The sequence below is a fragment of the Vipera berus genome, assembly GCF_964194415.1.
Source record: "Vipera berus genome assembly, chromosome: 2".
In the NCBI taxonomy this organism is placed as follows: Eukaryota; Metazoa; Chordata; class Lepidosauria; order Squamata; family Viperidae; genus Vipera; species Vipera berus.
The window spans coordinates 118,022,911-118,050,763 of record NC_138203.1 but is presented as its reverse complement, the minus strand read 5'-3'; the positions used below and the strand labels follow the sequence as shown (position 1 = coordinate 118,050,763).

Below are 27,853 nucleotides of genomic sequence, written 5' to 3'. Positions count from 1 at the left end.
CCAGTTAATATTCACCCACCTACTCATTCATCCATCACTAAAACAGTACTTTATAATTTTCTCAGAAAATTTCAATTATTAGATGGATCAGAAGAAGAAAAATAGTAATCCTGAAACATCATTGCTTATTAATAATCAACAGGATACCAAATAATAAATCAATTATTTATTTTATGTATAAACAAGAAAAATAGCAGAGCAAGATGACAGAAAACTAAAAAATCAAGAGGCAAAGTAACATATATGTATTGGCTCAAAAATCTGTCTTCTGAGAATTTCCTTCCTATCATTGATTCTTCTGTACTTTAAGTAGGGCAGCCAAAAATAGTCAGTGTGTTAGAAAACTGAGCAAAATCTTCACACAAATTCTGGAATTCTTCATCCTGACATTCATCTTCATTTGGCCATCTCTCAATCCAGGTGTTCTTTGTAATGATGTAGGAAATTCTAGAAAGAGGAAAGAGAATAGCTTAAAACTTAGCCCTGTAAAGGAAATTAGTTCAATTGTCTTCTGTTGGAGCAATGTGCTGGGCTGAATCCATTTATACATTTTAATCATTTCATCCTTTTAAATATGGCATTTTAATTTCAATTTTGATTTTGGGATGAGAGAAGAAATTTTTCTTTTTTCTTAAAACCCAAATCCTGAAACGAGTGAATTCTGGAAATTTCAAATGGTTGCCGCCATAAAACATTGCTAAAACAGTGGAAAAATACACCCTTGTGAGTTGTAAGATTTGGCAGTAATACAGATGTGACAAACAAATGAATGAATTCAATGATAAATTAGTTTTGTCTCATAGATTGTTTCTCCCCAGTCTAAGACTTTACGCATTTCAGTTGAGATGTAGAACAGAAAATTGGATATGAATTCTACAGATGTATACTATCAACAGAACATGGTAAGTATATTTGTGGAATTCAAATGGAATGAAAACCCCCTCCAATGGGCCACAGCTGGAATTTCTCAAATTCAGCCAGGCAACGAGAATAGAATGCATCAGGCTTGTGGTAGCTACATTCAGGAAGACTTTAAGAAGTGTTAGATAAAAATGAGAAAATTCTTATGTTCCTTTGGACAGTTAAAACACCGAAATAGTATTTTGATATTTTTGAGGTAAATGAGTATCAATCCTAATGCTTCCAAAAATACCTAAAACAACAGATGTATGTTCGTAAACATACAGCAGACATGTCAAACACAAGGCCCGGGGGCCAGATCCGGCCCGTGTAGTGGTTTCATGTGGCCTGCGAAGCCATCCTGGAAACAGTGAGGGAATGGCCCCCACTGCCTTGGCTCCGGCCCAGGCCATCAGGAGCCAATGTACAATTTTGTGGTGGTCATCTATGCTGAAATACAGCCACACCCACCCAGTAGGCCACACCCACCCTGGCCCCACCCACCCAGCCCCTCAAGGGTAACCACAATGCTGATGCGGCCCTCAATGAAATTGAGTTTGACACCCCTGACATACAGTGATAATCTACTCACTCTCTTTCATGCATATGTTGAGTGTTTAGAGAGGAACAACTAGATGCAACCCTTCCCCTATTGAGCTGTCTGTACTATAAAAACAATGGTGGAAATAATTCAGCACAAAGTGAATGGGATGGATGGGCCTAATAGGTCTGGGTTGCAAAAATTTGACAGTCCCAAAGAGATACAGACAACTTTCATTCTTTGCTGAGTGAAAGATCTCACATGTGCAGATCCTTGCAGGCCAGATCTGGAGGCACTGGGAAACTTGAGGTTTGTAATAGAAAAGACCCCTCCAGGCAATCACAGCTCTTCAGCAGGACATAGAGCATACCGACTCTGTGGCTTGAAGCATCTGGGCAAAAGCTTTAGATATTCCCAGAGAGATGCTGCTTGAGGAGAGACCCCTCCATGTGGATACCCCCTTTGTTGCAGGGAAGGGACATGTGTTCTGTTGAGATTGAGAACTATGCTGGAGGTATACCACCAGAAAGTATGCCAGAAGGGTCACCCAGGTCAGACAGGTCTCAACTGAGGAGTCAGACTAAGAGGATCCATAAACACAGAATCATGATGAGATAACAGAAAAAGAATCCCATGCCGATCATCGCCCAGGTTAACAATAACCATGGCAATTGCTGTCCCTGGGCAGCTATCAAAAAATGAGTTACAGGTTGGGAGAAAGACCTGGCAACCTACTCTGCAAAAAACTCAAAATTCTATAGAAAGGGTCTATGTAAAATTCTATGGAAAGTGTCTCAAACACGTCAGATAGGGTGCCCAATGATAGGATAACAGGAATCCCAGTTGCTGAGGTAGCCTATGGCAGAAACAAATGTCTGTGTTGTACCAATATACAGATAGCCACATGGAATGTTGGAGGAATGAGTCAGGGTAAATTAGATATTGTCAAATGTGAGATGATCAAGTTGGAAATTTATTTCCTTGGTGTCAGTGAACCACACTGGTTGAACAATAGCTTTTTTCCAGTCTGAGGACTTCACTGTCTATTATTCAGAACATGATACTAGGAAAACAAATGGAGCGGCATTTACTATAAGTAACAAACCTGCTAGAGCAATGGAAAGCTTCTCAACAGTCAGTGACCAAATTATGATCACCAGAATTCATGCCAAGTCCCTCAACATCACAGTTGTCCAAGTCTATGCCCCAATGACTACTGCAACAGAACTGGAAATAGAGGGCTGGGTTGGACAGTAATGATGAACATGAGCTGAATATGGAAAAACAAGGGCATCACCCTGGCAACCAAATGTAGGTTAGTCCCCTCTATTGTGTTCCCTGAAGCTACTTATGGTTGTGAAAGCTGGGCCTTAAAAAAGCAACACAGGTTGAAAACCTCTTGTTTGAGCTGTGGTGCAGCACATATGACTAACAAGCAAGTACTGGAGCGCATAATACCAGAGATGTCACTAGAAGACAAAATCTGCGTATCACTTACTTTGGCCACGTCATGTGGGGGAATTCACTAGAGAAAGCAATTATGTTTGGGAGAATTAGTGGTAAAAGGAAACCAGGTCATCAAAGAACACGATGGCTAAACACTATCAAAGCTGACACTAGCCAGAACACAGAAAAAGTCAAATAAATAGTGCAAGATCGGAAGATGTGGAGAGACCTGTACTATAGCTAAATGTCTATAGAGATTCTCAGTCATCCAGGTCATTGTTGTCCCAAAAGTGCTTTTTCAAAAGGCAACAAAATCCCTTTGCCTTGTGAAAAACCTCCTTTGGGACCTGAACCATAAAATTGCCAAAAGCTGATTCGACTAAACGGATAGCATCATCATCATCATCATCATCATCGTCATCATCATCATCTTAATAGATTCAGATTATGGTTGCTTTCAAAGATGTAACACAATACTCTAGGGTACTGTAGATATATTGTTAGGTGTTCTGTGAATTTGATAGCAGAACAACAAAATCTATATATTTTTTTAAAAAATAAAAATATTAGTGAAATACATACTCATTTTTCTTGTGCCACAGGTCACTGCTGAGACCCCAGATCAGATAATCATTGTTCACCTTCAGATTCAGAGCCTCCTGGCATTTCCTTTGACTGACGTACTGGCGGGGCTTTGCTTGTGGATTTCGGTCAGTGCCTGCAGAAATTAGATAAAATCTGAATAAATATTTCAATAGGGAAATGTTCTTGCTGTACATTGGCAAATAACGTTATGTAACCAGAGAAGAGGGAATAGCTGTATTTAGTGAGTGCATTGGTTCTTTCTTCAACTGCTACTGAACCATATTTATCACCCTGGGGGAAGGAAACCACCTTCTCTACCTTTTTCCTCAGAATAGTCAATTATAAGCAACACAAGATACTGTAGCACCTGATACTGAAAAAAACACTGATAACTCACCCCAACCCACTGATAATTCGCACCTTCCAATGATCCTGACCTGAAGTAACATCCCCATCACAAGACCCATCAGAAGCGTCTCTCTGAAGACTCATCACATGACCCTCACTTGACACATCCACACTTGAAGTCCTTATAAATAGAACACTAGCACTAACACAGAAAATCACCTAAACTCCGCTGAAGATGTTACCTAGCCTGGTAATGAAACATTTAGAAACCAACCCACAAGCTTGGAGAATGAACCTTCACCCTCATCCTACACCTGAGGTACAGATATTGGCCACTATTGCAAAACCAGTTCCCTATCTCAGTACTGGAGCACTTTTCAGGCTAACCTCATCTGTCTGTGGATCATCCAGAGAAGATTCCTGTCAACAGAAGTGAAAGGGAGGCCTTTTTTGCAGAGTGAAGTGAGGCCATTGGCAACCCCCACTACAACAGATCCTTCCCACACTCGTTGGAGGATCTTCTAACTCACTGGAGCAGATTGATCAGGATACAGAAAACTGATAGAATGATAAAAATGGCTCCTCCCTCTTTTTCTGGTGTAACTCATCCCTAGTTCCTCATCCTCACAGACAAAACCCTGAATCCTTATTTAAAACAGAAACATTTTGTTTAGAAAAACTCTTTTGTGAGTTTCAATAACTGTGATAATGATGAGGAATAAGATGTTTCCTCTCTTTAAAACACAGAAAAAAGAGTGAAGAGATCAATTTAAAGTCATCCCCTCTTACAAGCAAAAGAATACACCAGACCTTCATCCATTTGTGCATCCTTACTGTAACTAGAAGCATGAAAAGGGAAATTTTGCTTTAAGAAACATTGATTTGTTAAGTTGTATGCTATCCCATAGTCCTTTTGATAATTCATAAAGGTATGAATAAGGGAGGTTTGAAGGAATTACTGAAGCACATGTGTAGATAGGTGAAGTCAGAAATAGTATAGGTTCTCCTGCTTGAGCAGGGGGATGGACTAGAAGACCTCCAAGGTCCCTTCCAGCTCTATTCTATTTTATTCTAAGTTCCCCTGATATCTCGGTAACTCCCACCATGTTGGCCTTCTAGAAAGCTTCAAGAGCTGGCTCCAAGCCTTGTGAGTTAGGTTGATTGGGCTCATTTCAGATACATTTGGGGTTATGGATGATAACAGCTGGATTCAGCATCTGTTTTTGCTCTTTATTCTTTTTTCCTATTCCAATAGTAATTTTGCTATATTGCATTTATTATTTTGTTTGATTTTATTGTACATTGTCAATAAGTAAGAGGGGCTGGCACTTGAATAAATCAAATCAAATAGACTACTGTGAACTTTAAAATGGGGTTCAAATGAGCTTTCAGACTTTCAACTTTCACTATCTAATATTTGCTTTGCTTTAGGGAATAATTCTTACCTCTTTTAACAACTTCTAAAACCTCCATGAGATAGATATCATTACCATCTTTTTCTTCCATGCGAAGCAACTTGGCTTTGTAGACTTTTAAGAACAAAGACAGAAATAATACTTGTTAAGACAGCTGATTATTTTTCATCATGAGTGGTATAATCATGAGGCACAGATGCTCCTAGTTGTCTATAGACATTCTCTTTTTTAAAAAAAAAATGCTTTATTAATTTTTTATAGTGCTTAGTAGACATTCTCAATCATCCAGGTCATGGTTATCCCAAACATGCTGTTCCAAAAGGCAACTGGATTTTCTTTCTTACCAAGAAAGTCCAGCTGCTTTTCAGAAAAACAGCTTTGGGACAGGTACTCTTAACATTTCCACCTAGACTATGGGCACTTCCAGGCTGGATCTTTATGGCAGTCTAGAATCCCTCAGGTAAGGCCACTGAGTATCTCATTGTGGGGTACATGGAAGCAAATTGTGTATTTTCTCTTGAGGTGCTGTGTTTTTGTGAGTGTGATAGTGTTATCAGTCATGTGAGGTAGTCCAGACAGGAAGCAGGGCCAGATGGACTAAAATTACTTCATTGTAAGCTTGCATTAACAGAATCTTCCAAGACTGGCAGTACATTACTTCCCTGTCCCTTTTACAGCCCAAGAAACTAGGGAGGGTCTTTTGGGAGACGTTTGCCACACCTGAATTCCTTTTGCAGGCTAAGCTGCCCCCTATCCAGTCATTTCCCAAGGTCATTCCCAGGTACCATTACAGGTTTGTTGGAATGACCTTGGGAGGCAAGAGGAGGACCTGCAGCCTATCTAGGGGACGGGCTGATGAGAGGCAGCTCAGTCTGTGGGGGTGGGAAAAGCACAGGAAGTCTTTCAGAGGGGACCCTCCCTAGTTTTCCGGAGACTAGAAAGAGAGGATGGGAGAAATCTTCAGGAATCCGCTTCATGTAACCTTATGCTAAAGATTCTGCTGATGCACCCGGCAGCTCTTCTTCTCTGGACTACCTCGAAGGGCTAACAGTAAGCTTCCAAGCAGTCCTGTCCCCCATTCGTGAAAACTTTCACCTCACTCCATTTCACAGTACTGTAGTGTTTAGCCCCTGGGTTTTGAGGATGGGGCCATGCAGACAATTGCAGTTTGGCTGCATGCTGCTTTTTGAAGGATTGAAATTGAAGTGGAAGTGAGGAGCATGGAAATGTTTTCCGAATCTCAGTGCTTTAGCTTTGCTTACTCCTTGATCCAGATCCATTTCCAGGAGCCATGAACTATTATGCTACACCAGAGGTTCAATAAAAACACCAACAAGGAGCACCATGTAAACTAGAAAAATATCACTGCAGGATGAGCATACAGTATGTATTCCAGGGGTAAAAAAAATCCATCTGATTATGAATAAGTTCAAAATGGCTGCTCCAAATTATGACTTCTTGATAATTAAAAGTAGACCATTAATAATGAAAGACACCACCACCTTATTAATAAGATTCTACAATATAAATACCATAATCCACATTTGGCCCACAGGCTTGTTGAATTCGTAATCGCAGATTAACATCCTTCTGCTTGCTGAGCAAGGAACAAGTTTCTTCAGAAGGAGAAAAGAGAAGACAACATGTTTGATTGATTGTTGAGGATACATGTTCCCATTTAAAAGACATTGCTAGGGCAAAAAGGAGCCAGCACAGAGCAGATAACATCTCATTTTTAGAAGATATGTGTTTGATAAGAAACAAGTAATGCTAATTAAATTGCGAGACCTTACTATCTAGAGTACGGGTGTCAAATTCACCATGTCATGTGATGTGTCATGACGTATCGTGACTTTTTTCACATTGACAGAGCTGGGGTGGGCCCGGCCTCTGCATGATGCAACCGGCCCACAGGCTGGCAGTTTGACACCCCTTCTAGAACTAATCTACATAATTACTTGATAATGTGGTATTTGAGGGTGAAATGTGGTATTTCAAATGCTTGCACTGTCTTATGTTCTCTGAAGAGAAAATCACATAAGATTTGTACTGTATTTAAGGAGCAAAGAAAACACCGCATTTTTCAAAAGCAACTCTAACACCAGGTTTATTATGCTCTGAAATAATAATTCAGTAATAACAGAATAATAGAGTTGGAAGGGACCTTGGAGGTCTTTTAATCCAATTCCCTGTTGAGGCAGGAAACCTTATGCCATTTCAGACAAATGATTGTCTAATCTCTTCTTAAAAACCTTCAGTATTGGAGCAACCACTTTCTGGAGGCAAGTCATTCCACTGATTAATTGTTCTAACTGTCAGGAAATTTCTACTTAGTTCTAGGTTGCTTCTCTCTTTGGTTAGTTTCCATCCATTGCTTGTTGTCCTGCCTTCAGAGAAGAGGCTGACCCCTCATCTTCATGACAGTCCCTTAGATATCGGAACACTGCTATCATGTCACCCCAGTCCTTCTTTTCACTAGACTAGACAAACTCAATTCCTGCAACTATTCTTCATATATTTTAGCCTCCAGCCTCCTAAGCATCTTTGTTGATCTTCTCTGCACTCTTTACAGAGTCTCTACATCTTTTTTATATTATGGTGACCAAAATTGGATGTAGTATTCCAAGTGTGGTCTTACAAAGCATTATAAAGTGGTACTAATACTTCACATGATCTTGATTCCATCCCTATGTTAATGCAGCCTAGGATTGCATTGGCTTTTTTGGAAGCTGCAGCACACTGCTGGCTCATATTTAAGTGATTGTCCAGTAGGACTCCAAAATCTCTCTCACAGTTATTAGTATTGAACCAAGTATCACCTATACTATACCTGTGCACTTGGTTTTTCTTATCTAAATGTAGAACCTTGAATTTCATTTTGTTAGATAAGGCAAATCTCAACAAATCTCAAGTCTGTTGAGATTCATCTGGATTTTTGACTCTATCTTCCAGGGTAGTTGGCTATTCCTACCAGCTTGGTGTATCCCAACTTACCTTCTGCACATCGGCAAATGTTACCATGACATATCTTATTGAGAAGGCCTGTTCCTTTATCTGGATGGTAGAACTTGGTGCATTGTTCATCTAAAGGAAGAATTAAAAATTATATCCATATATCACATCAAGAAATTTATGATGATTGGACTTCCGGTGGCAACGCCGCGCCAAATGGCGGCTTTTCTCTGGCCGCCCATCCTGAGGTTTTGTTAGGTCCGCAGAGACTGTGACAATCAGTTGTCCCATGGCTCATAAACTTCCCCCTCGGGAGAAGAAGGGGAGGTGAGCTTTCCTCGGGTAGAGGTAGAGCTCCCTGGAACCTTCCAGAAATATCTGGGGGTCGGAGGGTGAGAGCTCCCACGGAGCCCGAGGCTTTCTCCGAGTCCAGGACGCCTTTGCTCTGAATTGCAGGGGCGAAGCTAGATGCTGCATCCACATCTGCAGATTATAGTGATTTGGGATTGACTTTAAGGCAGACAGAGCTGACCAGGAATAAAATAAAAAAATAAAAAAGTTGATAAGGCTTTTAAATCTCATATTTTAAGAAGTGCTTTATTGCGTGTCTGGAAAAAGTATTATTATAAGTTAAATTATAAAATACCAATTTGGGGGATTCCTGGACACACGATAGAGAGTGTATCCATGGGTGTAAATTTGGATATGATTTCTTATAAGGATTTACTTAGATTGGTAGGGAGTGATTGGCAATTAAAGTCGTTAGCTGAGTTAAAACAAGAAAATATTGTACAGTCTTGGTTTCAGTATGTTCCATTGCAAGCCAGGTGAAAGGTAGATCAAAAGGTTGGTATTACTCTAATAGATGAAAATTTGGTAAAACAGTTCAAAGATCCAAATCGAGCACATATAAAGAGAATTTATAACGCTTTAATAGAATTGGACTCGGAAACGGAATTAGTTAAAGATTGTATGGTAAAGTGGGCCCAAAATATTCAAGAATCGATCCCATTGGATATATGGGAGGTAATGTGGGTTAGAAATGTAAAATTTACTCAGGCCCAACAATTAAGAGAAAATTTTTATAAAATGTTTTATAGATGGCATTTGGGCCCTAAAAAGTTGTCTTGCATGTATCCTAATTTACAGTATAAATGCTGGAGATGTGGTAGCTTGGCTGCTACTTATTTTCATATTTGGTGGACTTGTAGCAACATTCAAGATTTTTAAGAGAAAGATAAAGTTCACTCCACAATTATTTTTATTGGGTTATTACAGATTGTGATACTAAAGAAATTAATTTAATGTTGAATTTGATAACAGCTGCAAGGTTATTGGTAGGGCAATATTGGAAGAAGGATTGCTTGCCTTCCATAGAAGAATGGACGCTTAAAGTGTCAAACTTAGCAGAAATGGCTAAGATTTCTGCTTATTTGAAGGATCATTCACAAGAAAGGTACATTTCGGTTTGGAGAAGATGGATAGATTATATCCAGAATAAATATGGGACTAAAAAGTTCCATTTAGCTTATGAGTAAATTTTAGATTGTTATAGTTTATTTCCTTTTTATTATTATTATTGGTTTTAATTATATGATATTGTTATTATATTTAGTATTAGTATTGTTTAATAATTTGGATATCTTAGTTTACTTCCACTTTCCAAACTGTACTGTATTGTTGCAGGCAAATATGCTAATTTCAAAGTGGCAATCACATGATTGAGGGATTCTACAATGGTGGTAAATGCAAGTTATTTTTAGCACTGCTATGCCTTTAAACGGTTGCAGCGTCCCATGGCCGTTGGTAAATGAGGATGATGGAGGCCTTATAAATGAGATTACAGGCCAATAATGTCGTATTTTCACTGAAGCTAACAAGACCTAGCAAGAGTGGGATCAAAATGGGGGCAAATTGACCTCCCAGGTAAATTAGGTATCCCTATGACACAGCAGGCGATCTTAGGATTGCACCTATATGCAAAATCAGTGCAAATGCTTTGCACAGCAGAATGTCTTGGGTGTGCATATCCTTTCCTGAAATTAAAGCACAATCCGTTGATCTGTGCTGCCCACAAAACCGAATTAGAACTGGGCATGTGTGTCTGTTGATTTTGGTTTTTCAATTTTGCAAATATTTCAGCTCTGATTAGTTGGATTAGAGATTTTTTAAACCGTTATTTTACATTCTTTTAACATTTTATAAATGTATATGTTATTTGGGGGTATGTTTTTCCAAACAAAGGCCTTTTTGCAATTTTGCCTGCTATATACAGGTAATTTTCTCTAAAGTATTTTCATAATTTTGCACATTTTGTGGTTAAAGAGCTGCAATGAAAATGGTATTCAGAAATAAAAATCATAATGAATTTTCAAAATATTAATTAGAATGGGAAAACTCTTCCTCAGCCATGATAAGCACAGCTTCCTTAGTCTCTTAAAAATAATTAAAACATGATTTTATTTTTTGCCATTCACATTTCACTTTGTGCCTCCTTTTGCATACTTTCTTTAATGATTGTATTCTACCATTGCTTTGATATTAGGGTAACTCTTGCTCTATGGGGAGCTGTCCCATGGCAAGTTGGCCTTGGCGAGTTAGCAGTGGTGAGTTGTCCTAGACCCCACCAGCTTTGTTCTCTGCCCCTCAGGAGGCAAGCAAAAGAAGCTCAGACTGGAAGGCTGCCAAAACATCAGACAGAGCTCTGTGTCAATATCTTTCAATGTTCTCAAATGATTCATTTTTCACTTCAGCCTTTATAAAATGGTTATAAAGAGATTTTTGGAAAGTCAAAAATAGTTTAGTTTACAAACTATCAATTGTTGTTAGGATTTTTTCTAATTTTGCCAAGCTCCAGTATGTTGAATTCCTTGGGAAAAGCCAGTGTGGTCTAATGATTAAGGCACAGGCTAGAAAGGGGGAGACTGTGAGTGAAGTCCCGCCTTAGCCATGAAAGCCAGCTGGGTGAACTTGGGCAAATCATTCTCTCTCAACCTGACTCACTCCACAGGGTTGCTGTTGTGTGGGGAAATTAGGAGGAGGAAGGGGTGTTCAATACATCTGCCATTACCTAGATTGTAGTAGCTGTACACCTTGACTGATCCTGGTTGAATGAAGCCAACTTCAAAATGCTTGAGAATCTTAAAATGCAGACATTCATTCTCAGAGTGGGAGACCTGGGATGGAGAAAGAAGATAATTTGTGGGTGCCAGTTTACCCATGGAGATGTTTTTTTTTTCTAAAGCTCTTCTGAATAACCTCAAGGAAACTGCTTGTTCCAAGTTCCTGAGGTTTGACCAGTGACTGAAGGACTAAATTCTGCAAGTCTGTCCAGGTTTCCCAGAATAAGGGGTAAGCAATGGAAAAGGTGAGAGGACCAGCAGGTTCAAATGGTGCCTCAGAAAATACTGGTCAAAAGTTAGAGAATTAACACACTATTCTGGTTGGAATCCCGGACTTCTTTCTTTGAGGAAGGCTCTATGTCTATCATAAAATTCCATTGCTTTAAAGACAGAGTCCAATCTGTATCTTTCTATCTTAGTAATTAATTGGGATACAAAAAGAATTAACACACTATTCTGTCGTATCTTCTTTTTAGATTTATTTATTTATTTATTTATATTTCATGCTTTTTTTTTACTATCCAAACAGGATTAAGTGACCTAGGCCAGCAATCACTGGACCTCCCTCCAAAGGAACAGGTGCTAAAGACTAACTAATTTCACATAATGTGAAGATCCCCTCCAGCCGTGATTGCATGAAGGGTAAAATACTGTTTTGGCATGGGTTCAAGGAAGGATCCCTTCAGCCTATCTTAACCAGAAACTGTGAACAAGATGCAGGAACAATATACAGGTATAGCAGAAAATAATGACTGGCCAAGGTCTGCTTGTACTGAGGTTAAGTGCAAGTGGAGAAAGGCCCAGGATCTCTAATTATCAATGCAAGATGTTTTTATCGGAATGGTTGCTAGAATTACATAGAGATCACAATAATAATTCCACAGCTCTGGTAGTCAGTTCTAGCATGCTTGTTCTCCTTGGCTGTTACCTGGTTTCTTCAGGTGCTGCAGGCCTCTCAAGGTCAGAACTCGATGTTTTGGACATTTGCTTGGATGCCATCATTATTTGGGCACCATTATCCCCTTGCAGCATTAGATCAGGGATGTCGCTCTCTCGTTATCAATTACTCCTTCCTGTTTCAACCTGCACCCCCTTCCATGTCTTTAATGGTGAGCCAGGCTATTCATTAATCATATTTATCTCTTTCTGAAAAAATATTAGAGCTGTGTTCACAAATCGCTGAACCAACATATATCACGGTGGGCTTGAGATTTCAAAACGAATGGAGTGAACTGGCTCACCCCATGCTTCCCCCTGTCCAAAATACCCATCTGCCATTTGTAAGTCAGGCCACCTGACAGAGGGCAAGATATGTTATTCCAAGCATCTCTTTAAGCCTGCCCCACTCTGCCCCACATTAGGGGGAGTGATTGAGGTTGTTCTCCCAATGACAGATGATGCTTGGTGGAAGGGAAAACAAAGTTGAAGGAATCTACCAAGGACAATGCCATTCACCACCCTCATTCTTATGGCAGAATATAGATTGGTAGCATAATTTAGACTAGCATATGTTTACTGGCTCAAGGGCTGGTGGCACACATTACTGCAATCATGGAAAACAGACAGGAGGCAGAATTACACTTATCCATTTATGGATAAATGTACCAGCGATGCAGTCTTTAAATATAATGTATCCCATAATGCAAGAGATTATTATATCTCTTTCTTACTAGATGTATGATCTGTTGCAATTAACAATGGATTATGTAGGTTTATTTTGCTGAATATACACCCTATCTTTTTCTGGATAGCACACTCCAGGGTTTGCCTAGTAAACCAAGTAACAAACCATGCCAGTACTCAAAGAAATTGATTTACCTTGTCTAAGTAAATGATAACAGCTCCTTTCTGAGCCATATTATTATCAATTTCAAACTTGGAGATGTATCTGTCGACTCCATTAGAGAGCTAAACAAGGAAAGGAAAGATGACATTGACTTCAGGAGTTGCAGATGATTCAAATACATGGAATTGCAGATGACTGAAGTCATTTGTACTGGCTCCATGTTACATTTAGACCAAAGTATTTTCAAGGTTCACAGGATATACAAAGATTCATTTTTTCCACCTTAAGCACAAATTCCAGAAGTAGTTTCCAAGTAGAAACAAATGTAAATGTACTTTTTTCTTTAATCAAAGCAATCAATTTGGCCATCTCTGCTAACTTCATCAACTTTTGCAACCATTTATCCATTGTGGGGATTAAATTGTCCTTCCATTTTTGTACGTAAAGTAATCTTGCTGCCATCAACATATATAACATCAAAAAAAAAACCATATATAACATCCAATTCCAATTTTTTTCTAAGTCTTTTTCCATTAGACCCAGAATAAAAGTTTCCGGTTTTATCTTTATATTTACTTTGAGAATCTTTTGAATTAAGATGTGAATCCTACTGCAATATTTCTTTGTCTGATCACATTTCCACCACAAATGATAAAACGTTCCTTCTTTACATTTACATTTCCAATTTCATTTCAAATATCTTTATACAACTTATCTGGTATTAAATACCAACAATAAATCATCTTATGAAATTTTTCTTTTACATTATAATTTAGAGTAAATTTTATACCATTTGTCCACATATTCTCCCATTGTTCCAGCATTACTTTATATCCAAAGTTTCCTGCCCACTGAATCATACAACATCTGAGTAATTTTCAAGCAAATTAAAATAACTTTGACTAGATTTGCAAAATTTTGCAGAATCAAGTCTTCATTACAAGTATAGGCCAGGGGTCGGCAACCTGAAAAAGCAAAAGAGTCACTTGGAACCAGTTCCATCACACATCAAAAAGTGGGAGCCGTGCGCGTGCGTCCACGCACGCACATGCGCACAAACAAAACATTTTGCGCATGCGCAAAATGTTTTGTTTTTTGGGCGTGCGCAGACACACGTGCACAGTTCCACTTTTTTTATGTGGACGCACCTGCGCGGCGGCGGCGACGGGTCTCCCTGGTGACGGGCACTGGGTTGCGGCGCCGCCTTCAGCCCGGGCGCCGCTGGAGCCACCCCCGGGATCTCCAAACTGCCGCCCGTTCGGAGAGGTGCGCACGCAGCTCTCCAAACCTTTGGACAGGTGCGCACGCACCTCTGCCCAAACGGGCGGCGGCGGTACCCATTTGGAGACCTGCTGCCGCCGGTTTGGAAAGCTGCCGCGGCCCGTTTGCAGAGCTACCGCCTTGAAGGCAGCAGCTCTGCAAACGGGCCACAGCAGCTTTCCAAATGGGCGGTGCCACTGCCCGTTCAGAGAGGTGCGCACACACCTCCACCCGTTTGGACAGGTGTGTATGCACCTCTCCAAATGGGCGGCACCACTCTCCGTTTGGAGAGGTGCGCGCGCATCACTGCCCGTTCGGAGAGGTGCGCGCGCACCGTCAACTGGGAGCCGCAGGAGATGGCTTAAAGAGCCGCATGCGGCTCTGGAGCCACGGGTTGCCGACCTGTGGTATAGGCATATGATTACCTATAATACATTCTCTAATTCAGCATCTTCAGTGAACTGTAGAAACGGCCATTTCAAGCCTCATGCAAAGCTTGCCTACCCTTGTAAGGTCTTCAGCATCAGGGAGGAAACCAGTCAGCATAGAAACATCAATTATTGTCATTGTAGAATCAACTTCTCCCAGAAACCTAAAATAAAGAATGGAGGAAAAATGACCAAAGGTGGATTTCCTAGTTCACAAATAGGTTTCCTGTTCATTGCTATGAGGGCAGTTCTGTGTTTTTCAAAATGATTGATCTTGAAGGGGAGAAATCCAGTTATTGGCAGAGCTTATAGGCTGGAACATGAACCATCACAATGTATTTGCTCCTAACTCCCATAATAATTTTCATGGATGTTTTTCTAAGGTTTATTAATCTGGGTGAAAACTGAGTCAGAAGCTGTGAACATAAAATTAAATGTATTTTTGTCCTTTAAATGGAAAAACCAAGCTGAAGACCTACCATTAATCTCGCTCTATAATTCTCTTGAATCTGGCTCAACATCTGATAAATTCATGAAAAAGTTTGTAAAATTTGCCCATCAACATCTTGGCCATTGCCTTCTCTCCTGGGTTATTTTTTTCTCAATTTTTGAGTCTAGCCTACAGTTCTAGAGTCCCCTGGAGGTTGCCCACTCATGTAGTGGCCCTCCTGCTGTAGCATATTGCAATTTCTACATCCCTAAATCAATCTGAAGGAACTGCAATGATTTAAAGCCTGTTCTTTGTTTCATCCACCAAGAACAAAATGTTACAAATTAAGAAGATGCACAAAAAACAGATCAATATACAGGCAGACATAGAGTTAAAAGTTGGGAGAAGTATAACTATTTTCTTGAAAAGTAACACGAGTGCTTCTCCAAATTATTGCTCTAAATATCTTGTTACAATCCAGTTTTCTTTAATATTCAACATTCTTACCTAGTGCAGATTTTGAGCTTGAGGGCTCCCTTGGCTCCCTTTGCCTGTTTTAAGTCTAAAAATTGCAAGAGAAAGTGGGGGGGGGGGAATCAGACTCTGTACAAATAAATTCTTGGCAGTTTTTTTTAAAGGTGAAAAGTTTGATTGTCCAACTGGCCATAACATCTCTTTGGAAAACCAAGGATTAAAGCAATCATTTTACCCACTATTTTTATTCTTGCTTGATTCCTTCTTGAAAGAAATCACATGCATAAGGAATTTTTAAATAAAGAATCATAAGCCCAATTTCAATAACTGAAGAATTGTTTCTGTTTATTCTAAAGTGTGTGAGCTAGGAACTTTCAAGCTGAGCATAAAATGCAACTTATTCTTCATTTTGCAACAATGAAATTTAGATTTTTTTTCTTGTCCAACTGGCTATAACATCTCTTTGGAAAACCAAGAATTAACCTAATCACTTTTACCCTCTATTTCTATAACTGGTATTTTAAAGAATTCTTGAAAGAGGTCTATGAATAGGCAAAGTTTAACTAAAGAATAATAAATTAAATTCAGACCCAGTTTCAATCACTGAAGAACTGGTTGCGTAGATTCTAAAATGTATGAGCTAGGAACTTTCAAGATGGGTGTAAAATGCCTCTAATCATCATTTTGCAAGAACTAGATTTATGTTTTTTATATCTACAGTATGTGCTGTTCTATGTGTATGTTTGTGCATGTGTTTGTCTCTCTGTGTGTATTTGTTTCTACTATTGTGTATCCTAGAAGCAGAAACAGAGAAAACAGAAGGAAGAAAAAGATTAGTGGTCCATCAATTCTAAAATCCTGGAGCAATTTAGCTTCTTCATTTTTATGACTTTCTCTATTTTATGGTCTCACTAGTTCTTGTTTGCAGGCAAATGATATTTCCTGCAGATCTTCCAGTGCACTATTGTTGCTACTTTGTTATGACATTGCTTTGCAGTCAATCTGGGCAATTTTCTTGCAGCAGCCAATCAGGTGGTCTACTGTTTCATCAGCTTCTTTGCAGAGATGGCATTTGCTATCTGTTGCTGTCTTCTCAATTCTGACTGTGTTTGCATTTGTTCTTAAGGCTTGGTCTTGTGCAGCCAGAATTAGCTCCTTGGTCTCTTCCTTCAACTTTCCTGCTCTTAGCCATTATCATTTATATCCATTTATATCCCATTCATAAAATCCTATATGTATGTTCTAAAAATCTTACAACCCCACTGGATTCTGACATTTTTCCAAGGAGGAGAAGAGAAGATGTTAATAGGCGCAAGGATGTTTATTCAGACTGCCAGGAGGCTGTCTTCAAAGACCAGGGGGAAAACCTTTGAACTAAAACAACAAAGGAAGGGGGGGGGGAAGAGATCTGGTTTGTATCTCCGGTTTAAATGTCTAAAGGAAGGGAGTAATTGTGTAAAGACATGAGAGTTCCCTCTTTCCCATGGAAGGATTTGACACCTGAATTTTAATTGATCCGGGACAAACCAGATGGCTTAAAGGGAGGGGGTTCGACCGGGGACTCTTTAAAAAGTACCAAACTGTAACACAGTTTCAGATCCTGTCTAGTATTTCCATCTCCAAACATGTTTTAGTAAAAGCTCATTTTGGACAATTTCTGGTTCAAGAGTTCTTTCTTTCCTAAGATGTGGATTGGGGTGGGTCCTGACACTTTCCCTGCTGTTTTTTTTAATGTACTAGCCATGTAATGCTTTGTCTTCCCATGCCTCCTTTCTTTTTTTCATTTGATTTTTCTTGTAGGCCAGTTTGGTCTCTCCAGTACTCATTATGTCTTCCTAATATGCTATCTTCAGTGCATCTTCTTCACTGTCTTTCAGATACTCTTCCAATGCCCTTTTTTCTTGTTCAACCATCTGATGTACTTGCAACATTTCATACCCACCCATTTTCCTTGGTAGTTATAGTCTATCAACATCATTGTGTGAATGAAGGACATGATTCATTGTTATTATTCTTCTGGTCTTCCTATCCAGGGCCCTTAGTTCTGTCTGAATCAAGTCCACTATTCCAACATCTATCAAATGACTGCCCAGGTATGGATCACTTTGATGGTATTTCCTTCACTGAGTTTGGATTTTAAGATCTTCTTCAATCTCTTGATGTATTCATTTCTAGCCTTTTTCTTGATTTCATTGTACTTGATATTGTGAGCTTGAAGGATACGCAGGTATTTATATTCATCCAGACTCTTGATATTATTTCCATAGGGCATTTTGATTCTGTCAGTTTCCACTATTTTTCCCTGTTTCATGGTAAGCATGGCACATTTGTCCAGACAAAACTCCATTGCAATATCTTGGCTGAATATACAGACAGAGTTGAGCAGCAATTCTATTTCAGATAGCATGTTTCCATACAGCTTCAAACCATCCATGTAAAGGAAGTGGGATAGCTTGGCAGATGTTTTTGATGGCTGAAAGACATGGCCTGAGTATTGTTGACAGAGGAAGCAGTGCAATGACAAACAGTAGTGGTGATAGTGAGTCTCCTTAGAACAGGGATGTCAAACTGCCGACTCACGGGCTGGATGCATCATAGTGAAACTGTGCCCACCCCATTGCTGGCAATGGCAAAAAAAAATCACAATACATTGGAACACGTCATGTGATGTTGCAGGTTTGACACCCCTGCCTTAGAAGATTCCTCTCAATGTTAACCAAGCTGCATCCTTGTTGTTATTTCTTTGGGTTATCCCACATCTAAGCCTAGAACTGTACTGTTTCTTCCTTGTCGGGTGCTGACTGATTTACTGCAGTCTCTCCACTGATGGTCTGGTAGAAATGTTTCTTATTAGATTGAAATTGGAGGTTCTGCCTATAATTTGCAATTTGTTCTTTGTATCTGCTAATCTTCTTGCCTACAACTATTATTTGCTGCTTTATTATTTCCAGTGCTAACTTGATCTTCCTTGTTTCTAAGTGTTATTTCTTGATTAGATGTTCTTTGGTTTTCTTCAGCTTCTTTTCTTTCATTTATTATAGCTTGCATCTGCTCTCAGCTTGCTGATCTTATTTTTCCAGTTTGACTTTATATTTTGGTGGCACACTGTTTGCCTTTTTTTCTTCTTTGTTTATTTTGTGTCCCAGGTATTCAGTTATAACTGCAGCTATACAGCTATTCAGACTATACATTAGTTTGTTTCTTGCATTGAGCTGGTGCTTGTATTTGATATTGCAGTATTGGCATCTTTTAATGTTATGCTAGCTGTTTCTTTGAAACAAGTTTCAACATAGGCAACCTTGTTCTAATGTTTTTATGCTGTTCTAGTTGATGCTCAGTTATTCTTTGTTTCAATTCTTCTATTATAGTTATGAGACTTTGTTCCTTCTGAGGCAGAGGAAAAGGCATCTGGCTTCCAAATAACTCTGCTGGATTCCTCTACTGCCAACTCGCCCTGATTTGCCTCTACAAGCTATGTTATTGGACCCATGACACTATGATTTCGTTGTCCTTTGTATACCTTTGCAGTTCTTCCAATTCTGCTTCTGTGAATACTTTATTTTATATTATAAATCAGTGTTGATCTGCTAGCCTCTCTTCTGTTATTTCTGATTCCAGATGTTGTTCTTTCCAAAAACTGGTGCATCCATTTCAAATATCCTTTTCTTGTTGGACTTGATCTATAATTAACATATCATCATTTTTTTTGTTTCAATCACTAGATATTTGTGACAGGTAAGCATCTTTCTTTCCAGTAGTTGTGCAGGTGCTGATCCTGGTTGCTCAGCCAATAGTCCTGAGTTATTTTATTATTATTATTATTATTATTATTATTATTATTATTATTATTATTATTATTATTATTATTATTATTATTATTATTATTATTATTATTATCTTATCGCACAGACAACCAGAAGCTGAGACCAGCACATTTTTTTTAACTGGTGAAACATTGGGCTAATCTGAACATTCAGAACATCCTCCAACATCTAGTGTGGCTGTAGTTAACCTGGGCGACAACCAAGCCAGTATGGATTTCTGTAATTTACATCTCACCATATTTGTTATGGGAGAGAGATTCTTTGTCTGACTCCTTTGATGAGACCTGTCCACTATGGTTGAACCTCTGGCATAGTTCTCATCTTCCTCAAAGCACGCAAGTCCCACAACCACATCAAGGTAGCACCTCAATGGGTGTTGTTGTTATAGTTTGTCACACAGTCAACCAGATGTTCAGACTAAATTTGGCATTGTCTACCTATCAAGTTCTTTCCAAATTCTTGGGATAGGAGATGTGGATGTTTGATGATGTTACAGAAATAGGATGGAAGCTGAGCAAAACCACCTTTTGCATATTGACTGATGGTGAACTTGTCAATGCCAATAGTGTTCATGTGGAGCAGCATTGCCCAAGGAGCCTATTACTATTGGTACTATCTATGCTATTATTATTTAATTCTATTTTTAAAATTTTGTTGGATGATGGATATTTGTTTATCTCAACTATGTTTAAAACAGTTACTGGTGACTGACCTACTACCTGTGCTAGACGTTAGTTCCAAGCTTCCATTACTCTTTCTGTGTAGTAATACTTTCTAACATTACTTTTGAACTTCCCTCCTGTCAGTTTGAGGTTATGCCCATGTGTTCTTGTTTTTTGCTTAATATTGAACATACTGCCTTCTAGAGCCTTATTCACAACCTTAATATATTAAATATTTTAATCATGTCCCCCCACATCCCTTCTGTTCTCCAGTTGAACATATTCATTTCCTCCAATCTCTCCTGATATGTTTTTTTCCTTCACACTTTGCACCATTTTTCTTGCCCATATCTGGACTCACTCAATCTTATTAACATCTTTTTCTATGTTTTATCTCCAAAACTGGACACAGTATTCTAAATGGGGTGTGACCAAAGCCCTATAGAGCAGCATTAGAACCTCCATCTTCTGCTTGTGATTCCTCTAGTGATGTATCTCAGAATTTTGTTTGACTTCATAGCTGCCTGACCACACCATTTACTCATTTTGAAGCCATCTGCAATGAGTAGACCTAAATCCTTTTCTTCTGTTGTTCTATCTAACAGTGAACCCTTGATATTGTACCCTGCCAAAGAATTCTTTTTCCCCAAGTGCATGATCTTATGTTTAGAAACATTGAACTGCAGTCTTCACACTTTGGACCAATTTTCCAACAATGCCAAATCATTTTCCACATTATGAATACCCCCAGGAACATCAACTTTATTACCTTTGTGTTATCAGCAAAAAAAACCCTCCACTCAGACTTTACTTAGCAATCCTTCTGTTATATCACTTAGAACAGTGGTCCCCAACCTTTAGGGCACCAGGGATTGGTTCCATGGAGAAAGGTTTTTCCACGGACCGGAGGGGGGCATGGTTTTTCATGCTGCCTGCATCCTGATAGGTGGACAATGCCAAATCCAGTCTGAACATCTGGCTGACTGTGTGACAAACCACAACCACAACAACAACAACACCCACTGAGGTGCTACCTTGACATGGTTATGGGACTTGTGTGCTCTGAGGAAGATGAGAACTATGCCATTGGTTCAATCATGGGGTTTCGTTTGTTTATGCGGCCCAGTTGCTGGCATGCCATGGACCAGTGGCGGTTCACGGACTGGGGGTTGGGGACCCCTGACATAGAAACACATTGAACAGAACAGGATGCAGAATGTGACTTGTCTCTGTTCACATTGTGCTCCATTAACAAACACACACTGGGATCTATCCCACACTGAACTTCCAGATAGGCCAAAATCCAGATAGGCTATGTCCACAGCATCATCTTCAGCCAAAACATTTGTGACATAGTTTAAAAAAATCAATCAGATTAGTCTGACATAATTTTCCTTCAGTAAAGCCATGCTACTTTGGGTCCATCAAGTTGTGCACTTTTAAATATTCATTCTTTTTTTTCAGCAGTGATTCCATTAATTTCACTACTCCAAGTGTTAAGCTCACTGCCCTACAGTTTCTAACTTTTTCCCCTTCTTGTGGATGGGTATAATATTAGCTGCTCACCAGTCCTGGGAACCAGTCCTCTTAGAAGAGACTGGTTAAACATTTGCTGTGAACCAGAGTAGGTTTCTCTTTCTTTTGCTTTTACTAATGTACCTCACACAGAAACTACAGGTAGTCCTTGACTTACAAAAGTTCATTTAGTGACCATTCAAAGTTAAAACAGCACAGAAAAAGTGACTTATGACGGTTTTTCACAGTTGTGACCTTTCCAGCATCCCCATTATCAGGTGATCAAAATTCAGATACTTGGCAACTGATTCATATTTATGACCATTGTTGTGTCCCAATATCATGTGCTCACCTTTTGCTACCTTCTGACCAGCAAAGTCAATGGGGAAGCCAGATTCACTTAATAACTGGATTAGTAACTTATCAACTGCAGTGATTCACTTAACAACTTGGGCAAGAAAGGTCGTAAAATGGGAAAAATCACTTAACAAATGTCTCACTTAACAACATAAATTTTGGGCTCAATTGTGGTCGTAAGTCAAGGACTACCTGTAGTTACCTCCAAGATGGCAGATTTTATCAGCATCCACTGAACCTTCATTCCTGTCACTTTATGCCAACTTTTGAAATTAGGTTTTAGACATGCTCCATTTTGTTAAAATTTGTCCAGTTAAAGTCTAAAACTTTTAGTTTTACTGTATATTATACCATTTTTAGTTTTAATGTCAAACCAAAGGCATTGGTGATCACTGGAACCTAAGTTTCCCCCCAATTCAGCTTCTGGTACCCTATCTCCATTTGTCAAAACTAAGTCTGGAATGGGTCTAGGACAGACATGTCAAACTCACAACATCACGTGACGTCGTGTGACGTATCAGAGCTTTTTCTCCATTGCCGGCAATGGAGTGGGTGCAGTTTCCTGATGACGCATCCAGCCCGCGGATTGGTAGTTTGACACCTCTGATCTAGGACAATTCACACCAGGCACAATTTTGCACCCATTTCTTCATGGCCCCACCACCACAACTGACCCACCACCAGTATTTTGGCTTGGTGGGCACTTCGCTGGCATTCTTCCCTGGCAATGGCCTTCCAGCACGCCTACCCCGCCCCCCATCTCCTGTGAAATTCACTGCGGGATGCCTGTCCCTTGGCGTTTCACTGCGGTGGACACTTAAACATGTTTCCCTTTGATGCAGCAAGGGGGAGGGAAGCGGGACAGCTCCCTCCCATCTAGCCTGACCCACTGGGGCTCCTAGGCCCTTCGTGGGACAAGGAGAGGAGGGCCTACCCTGTCCTTGACTGAGTCAGGCCACAGGAGGAGGCACTGCATGCCTGGCACAGCCTCCCCAGCAGCAGCCCAGTCAGTGATCCTCTCCCTCAAAAGGTAGAATTCATATTTTTTGCTAGACATCTGCCAATAGGATTGTTCCCTTTGCCTCTGAAGAAATACAATGGAAGATAGCATGCTTGTTGCCTGCCACTTCAATGCCTGTTCCAATCTACATATTTCAACACCAAAACCTGTCCTTCAGTGTTTTCAACACCTTCTTGTTCAGGGCAAAAGGAAATGAATTATTTTGTTGACTGCTAGAACTGGATCTCAACTAAGTATGAGAGACTTTCTTGTGAACAAATAGCAGAGTAAGTTTGTTCCATGTTGAGATCCTGACATGGTGAACACAAAAACTTTAATTGCCCCCCCCCCCAAATTTCATTACAATCTACTATTTCTAGGAAGTCAAACTTACTCAATTGGATGTTTTCAACAGAAACCTCAAGATGGAATTTGTTGCAAACAATTTCATCCTCCTGTAATTGTGCGTTATAGACCGTCAAAATGGTCATTGTTGCTTTTCCATCACCTGATGCTGACACAGTGAAGTCTTCATTGAGCTTGGTCTGAAAAGCAATCAGGGTTAGCATGACCTTCAACTGCAGTTCCTTGGCTACTTTGATTTTACAAATCCAAGATGGCAGCCACAGAGAAAGCATGGTTACATCGAGGGGAAGAGAAGTTGCTATTAAACTAAGCTATCTTAAACTAAGACAAAACAGTAGGAGGAGAGGGAAAGAGGGAAAGATAAGTCAGAAAAATAAAAAAGACTGGAGAAGAGAAAAGAAGAAAGATTTGCAGAACAGAGAAGAGAATCAGCTGTGGAGCGGAGAGAAAGCAGACTGAATGCAGCGCAACAACTGGCAGAGAGGAGAAACAGGAGAGCAGATGAGATAGTGGAGCAGAGCCAACCAGGGAGAGAAGAGGAGAGCTCACTGTGAACCATCCAGGCAGCCCTGTTTGCAGGAAGCAGAAAACAGGTACAATGGACCAGCAAACGTGGATGTGGAACTATTGGTGGAGGTGGTGGAACACTGCAGCACAGTAGACCAAGTGCTACGACAGCAGCAGACCAAGGCCCACAGATGGCAGCAGCCCAGGTGCTATGGACAGCAGTAGACCAGGGTCTATTAGACCAGCTCAGCACAGAAAAACTAGCTGAACATAGAAGAGACCTCAGAGGAGCAATGGCTGGACGCAACTGGGGGCAACTAGAAAGACCAGTTGAGCACAGGAAGGCAGTCAAAAAAGCAAGGCAGAAAGGATAGAGATAAATAAGGAGCAAATTAATAAAAGGAAGGATAGGGATGAATTTTTAGGAGAGAGCACAAAGCTAAAAGCAAATCCCTTGTTGAGGAGAAAGTAGCCCTTCCCTTCGTTAAATAGCCCTATCCTAACATTAACTTTTAACTTCAATATAAATTGCAACTTTTTTCCTTTAAAACCAAAGGACATACTGCCACATACTTTTATCTATACATAAATAACAAGGCAAAAAAACAAGCACAAACAGGCAGGAAAATGTATAGAAAAACATAGGCACAATTACCTAGAACAGAGAGGCTAGAAACAAGGCTTAAAGCAAAGCACATCCACCAACCAAAAAGAGAGATTTTCAAATAACAAACTCATGGAATAGGTGAATGATACTATTGTGGTATGCAATACATGTTTCATGTATGTGCTTATGCCCAAAGAACACCCAAACTATACATGTATTAGAGGTAAACTATGTAAACTATTGGAGGAAAAAGTAAAGGACTTAGAGGCAATTCTAGCCAAACCCCAACATACAAAAGAAAGCTCTACCCAAACCGAACCAAATAATGAACAAATAACTCCCAGAGCATTTGATCCTACTGATAAACACTTGGAGGAAGACAAATGGAGGTATGTCACACATAGAAGGAAACAAAATAATCAAACAAAGAAGCAGCATACACTAACAAATCCCTTCTGCCCTATCCAACCCAACCAAAAGCAGTCCCATTAAGACTGAGCAATTGATTTCTCCCCTTTGATGTAAACATGCAGACCCACAACCTTCTCCACAACGATACAGACACCTACCAAAGAAACAATTTCAAATATCCCTAAAAAAGTCACATCAACAAACGCACTTGAGACAAACAGAAAAACACCCCAGACTGCACCCCCCCCCCCAAGGAAGGCGAGTGTTGGTAATAGGGGATTCTATCCTCAAAGGAATAGAATCAGCCAGTGCTTTTTTCCTAAGAAAAAGGTGCCGGAACTTTCATCTTGGTGGGTGCAGGAGGCGGGGTGGGGGCGCTGCTGTGGTCACGGGTGTGAGGGGTGTTGGTGGCGGGCTCCCCCCTGGGGGCCGGAGCCAGCGTGGCTGGTGCTGTGGGAGCAGCAGGGCCCACTTTATATGGCGGGGCTGCGTGGGGTGGGCAGCGGAGACGGTGCGGGCCAGGCGATGCAGGGCAGCCACTTAGGCATGCAGGGCAAGGCGACAGTGGTACAGGTCAAGCACCAGGTAGGCCACCAGCCTGGCTGACACGGGTGAGCACAAGGAAGGAGTGCACATGGACTCCACACAACCCACCTCCCACTCCTTGTCCTCTCTTACTTACCTAGTTGAGATGGTGTAGTAGAGCAGCAGGGAGGGATGCAAAGTTCCTGCCTACTTGCTTTCGCTGCAGACAACTAGCCAGTGCAACGTTTGCCAGCAAGGTCTTTTGGCGCGCACAGCAGCAATTCCTATTGGCTTTCGAAAGCCAATAGGCTTTTGAAAGCCAATAGAGGGAATAGCATAGCTTGTGCAAAAGTTTTTTTTGTGTGTGTGCAAAAAAAGGTGCCGGAACGCCATTCTGAGCGTTCTATGAGGGAAAAAAGCTCTGCTTTTATGTTTTAATCTTATGATTTTAAAATATATATTTTTTTCTATTGTAAATTGCTGCAAACCTTGCCATGTGGATTGCATACAAATATTATATTATTGGTAAATAATGGTAGAACATATGTTAAATATACATCAAATGATAATATGCTTCCCTACAAAGTCAATTCTTGCTCAATGACAGACCAAGGAGTTAACTCGGAAAGACAAGAGGAAAATCTAGAAGAGATCTGTGCAACTTGTAGAAGGGAAAGGCCCACACTGATAAATTAAAAATCTTTGTGTTCTGCAAAGGAATGCTGGTGAGCTAATCACTGATTTGGTGACTAGAGGAACATCTACAGTGTTGGAGCTTGTGGTCATGGTAAGCCATGGAGGCACTAGGCAACATGACTTTCAGGGCAGTGGTGGTGATTTTATTACTTTAAAAAAAGTCTGTGCTCTGTCCAAGGGTGCTTGGTAGGCTGCATGTACAGGCCAGTTCTAGAATTTATTTTGGAGCATTCAACTATCTAGAGCAGGCATGTCAAACTCATTTTGTTTGAGGCAACTTCTTATAAAAGAATTGCCATTAATTTGTTTTAATAAAATAATTTAAATCAAATTTTCACTTGATTTCAAATTAAATGAATTATATTGGTTGACAATGAGATTTTTTTAGTACAATTGCCAAATGCAATAAACTGGTTTTAGGTATATGTTACTGGAAGGAAAAAGCAATCCCTGGTGCGTTACTGATCCCAGAGAAGCATTTGCATGTATGCAGGTATCCTTAGGGTGCCATAGTTATGGATGAGAAATATTGGTTGCAAAGTTGGCATTTCTGGATGTAATACAAATATTTTGGACTTATTTTTGTTTCTTTGCATGTTTGATATTTTTAAAAAGGCATATGCTACTGACTACGCTTATGCACATATGTAACATCTTATGCTAGGATACATGATCACTGCTTGTCCAAAATTTTAATATACAGATAATACCACCAGAAATTATTTTAGCCTTTTTAATAAATGTTGTTATTGATGTTAAGCTCACCAGTGAAAACATCATATATTGTTATGTTTATACTAGGTTAACTATGTAAAGACTGAAGTGCAACATAACTAGATTCTAAATGATCTATTTTTCAAAACACACAACAGTCCAAACAGTAAAAGTAAAGTCCAAATTAAGCATATTTCATTCTTAAGAATTGTTTAATTTAAAGTGGTTTAGTTGTAATAGATGGTTATAGATTCAAAATAGTTTTCAAGAGTATTTACAAAAGATACTATTTTTTTCTAGAATCAGCTAAATTACATTGAGAAAAATGTTTCTCATTTCTTTCCTGTTACCTTTAATTTCATTGCAGAGATGTTAACATAAGAAATAGATTATTTTGTTATCTAATTTTACCTTCCAAAAGACAGAAGCAGATGAAAAATGTGAGGTTCTTTCCTGTTGGCTTTTTCGAATTAGCTGTTTTAGATTCTAAAAGTTTAGTTCCTAAAGAAGTAATCCTGTAAATAATGTTAATGTCCTCCTCTAGAGCAAGGTAGGCAACCTTGGCTCTTTTATGACTCAAGGCCTTCAACTCCCAGAATTCCTGAGCCAGCATGGCTCAGCTTGGAAACCTCTACCTTTCCCCTCAGCATGGCTGGCTCAGGATTTCTGGGAGTTGAAATCCACGAGTCATAAAAAAGAGCCAAGATTGCCTAGCCCTGCAATAGGCTTAGGAAAGCCAATAAGGGAGCTTTTTCCCCCCCAAAAAAAGGTGCCGGAACGCCGTTCTGAGCGTTCTATGAGAAAAAAAGCCCTGGAATCAGCCATCTGCAGACTGGACATATAATCCAGGGAGGTATGTTGTCTCCCTGGAGCAAAAATCAAAGATGTGGCTGAGAACCTATCCAAAATAATTAGGCCTACAGATTATTACCCTTTCCTCCTTCTCCACATTGGGACAAATGACACCACAAAGAACCTGAGT

General features: G+C 39.8%; 1 protein-coding gene across 1 annotated transcript in view; it reads right to left on the bottom strand.

Moving 5' to 3' along the window:
• Positions 1-273: 273 nt before the first annotated feature.
• Positions 274-27,853, bottom strand: part of LOC308661933 (venom factor-like) — a 123,938-nt gene continuing 96,358 nt past the window's right edge. Inside the window, exons 31-40 of the mRNA XM_081317204.1 lie at positions 23,440-23,590; positions 15,721-15,775; positions 14,860-14,947; positions 13,128-13,217; positions 11,258-11,363; positions 8,230-8,319; positions 6,768-6,851; positions 5,266-5,349; positions 3,470-3,605; positions 274-447 (exon numbers count right to left, since the gene is read on the bottom strand). Coding sequence (XP_081173330.1) covers positions 306-447; positions 3,470-3,605; positions 5,266-5,349; positions 6,768-6,851; positions 8,230-8,319; positions 11,258-11,363; positions 13,128-13,217; positions 14,860-14,947; positions 15,721-15,775; positions 23,440-23,590 — 1,026 coding nt within the window. The 3' untranslated portion in view covers positions 274-305. The remainder of the gene's footprint in view (positions 448-3,469; positions 3,606-5,265; positions 5,350-6,767; positions 6,852-8,229; positions 8,320-11,257; positions 11,364-13,127; positions 13,218-14,859; positions 14,948-15,720; positions 15,776-23,439; positions 23,591-27,853) is intronic.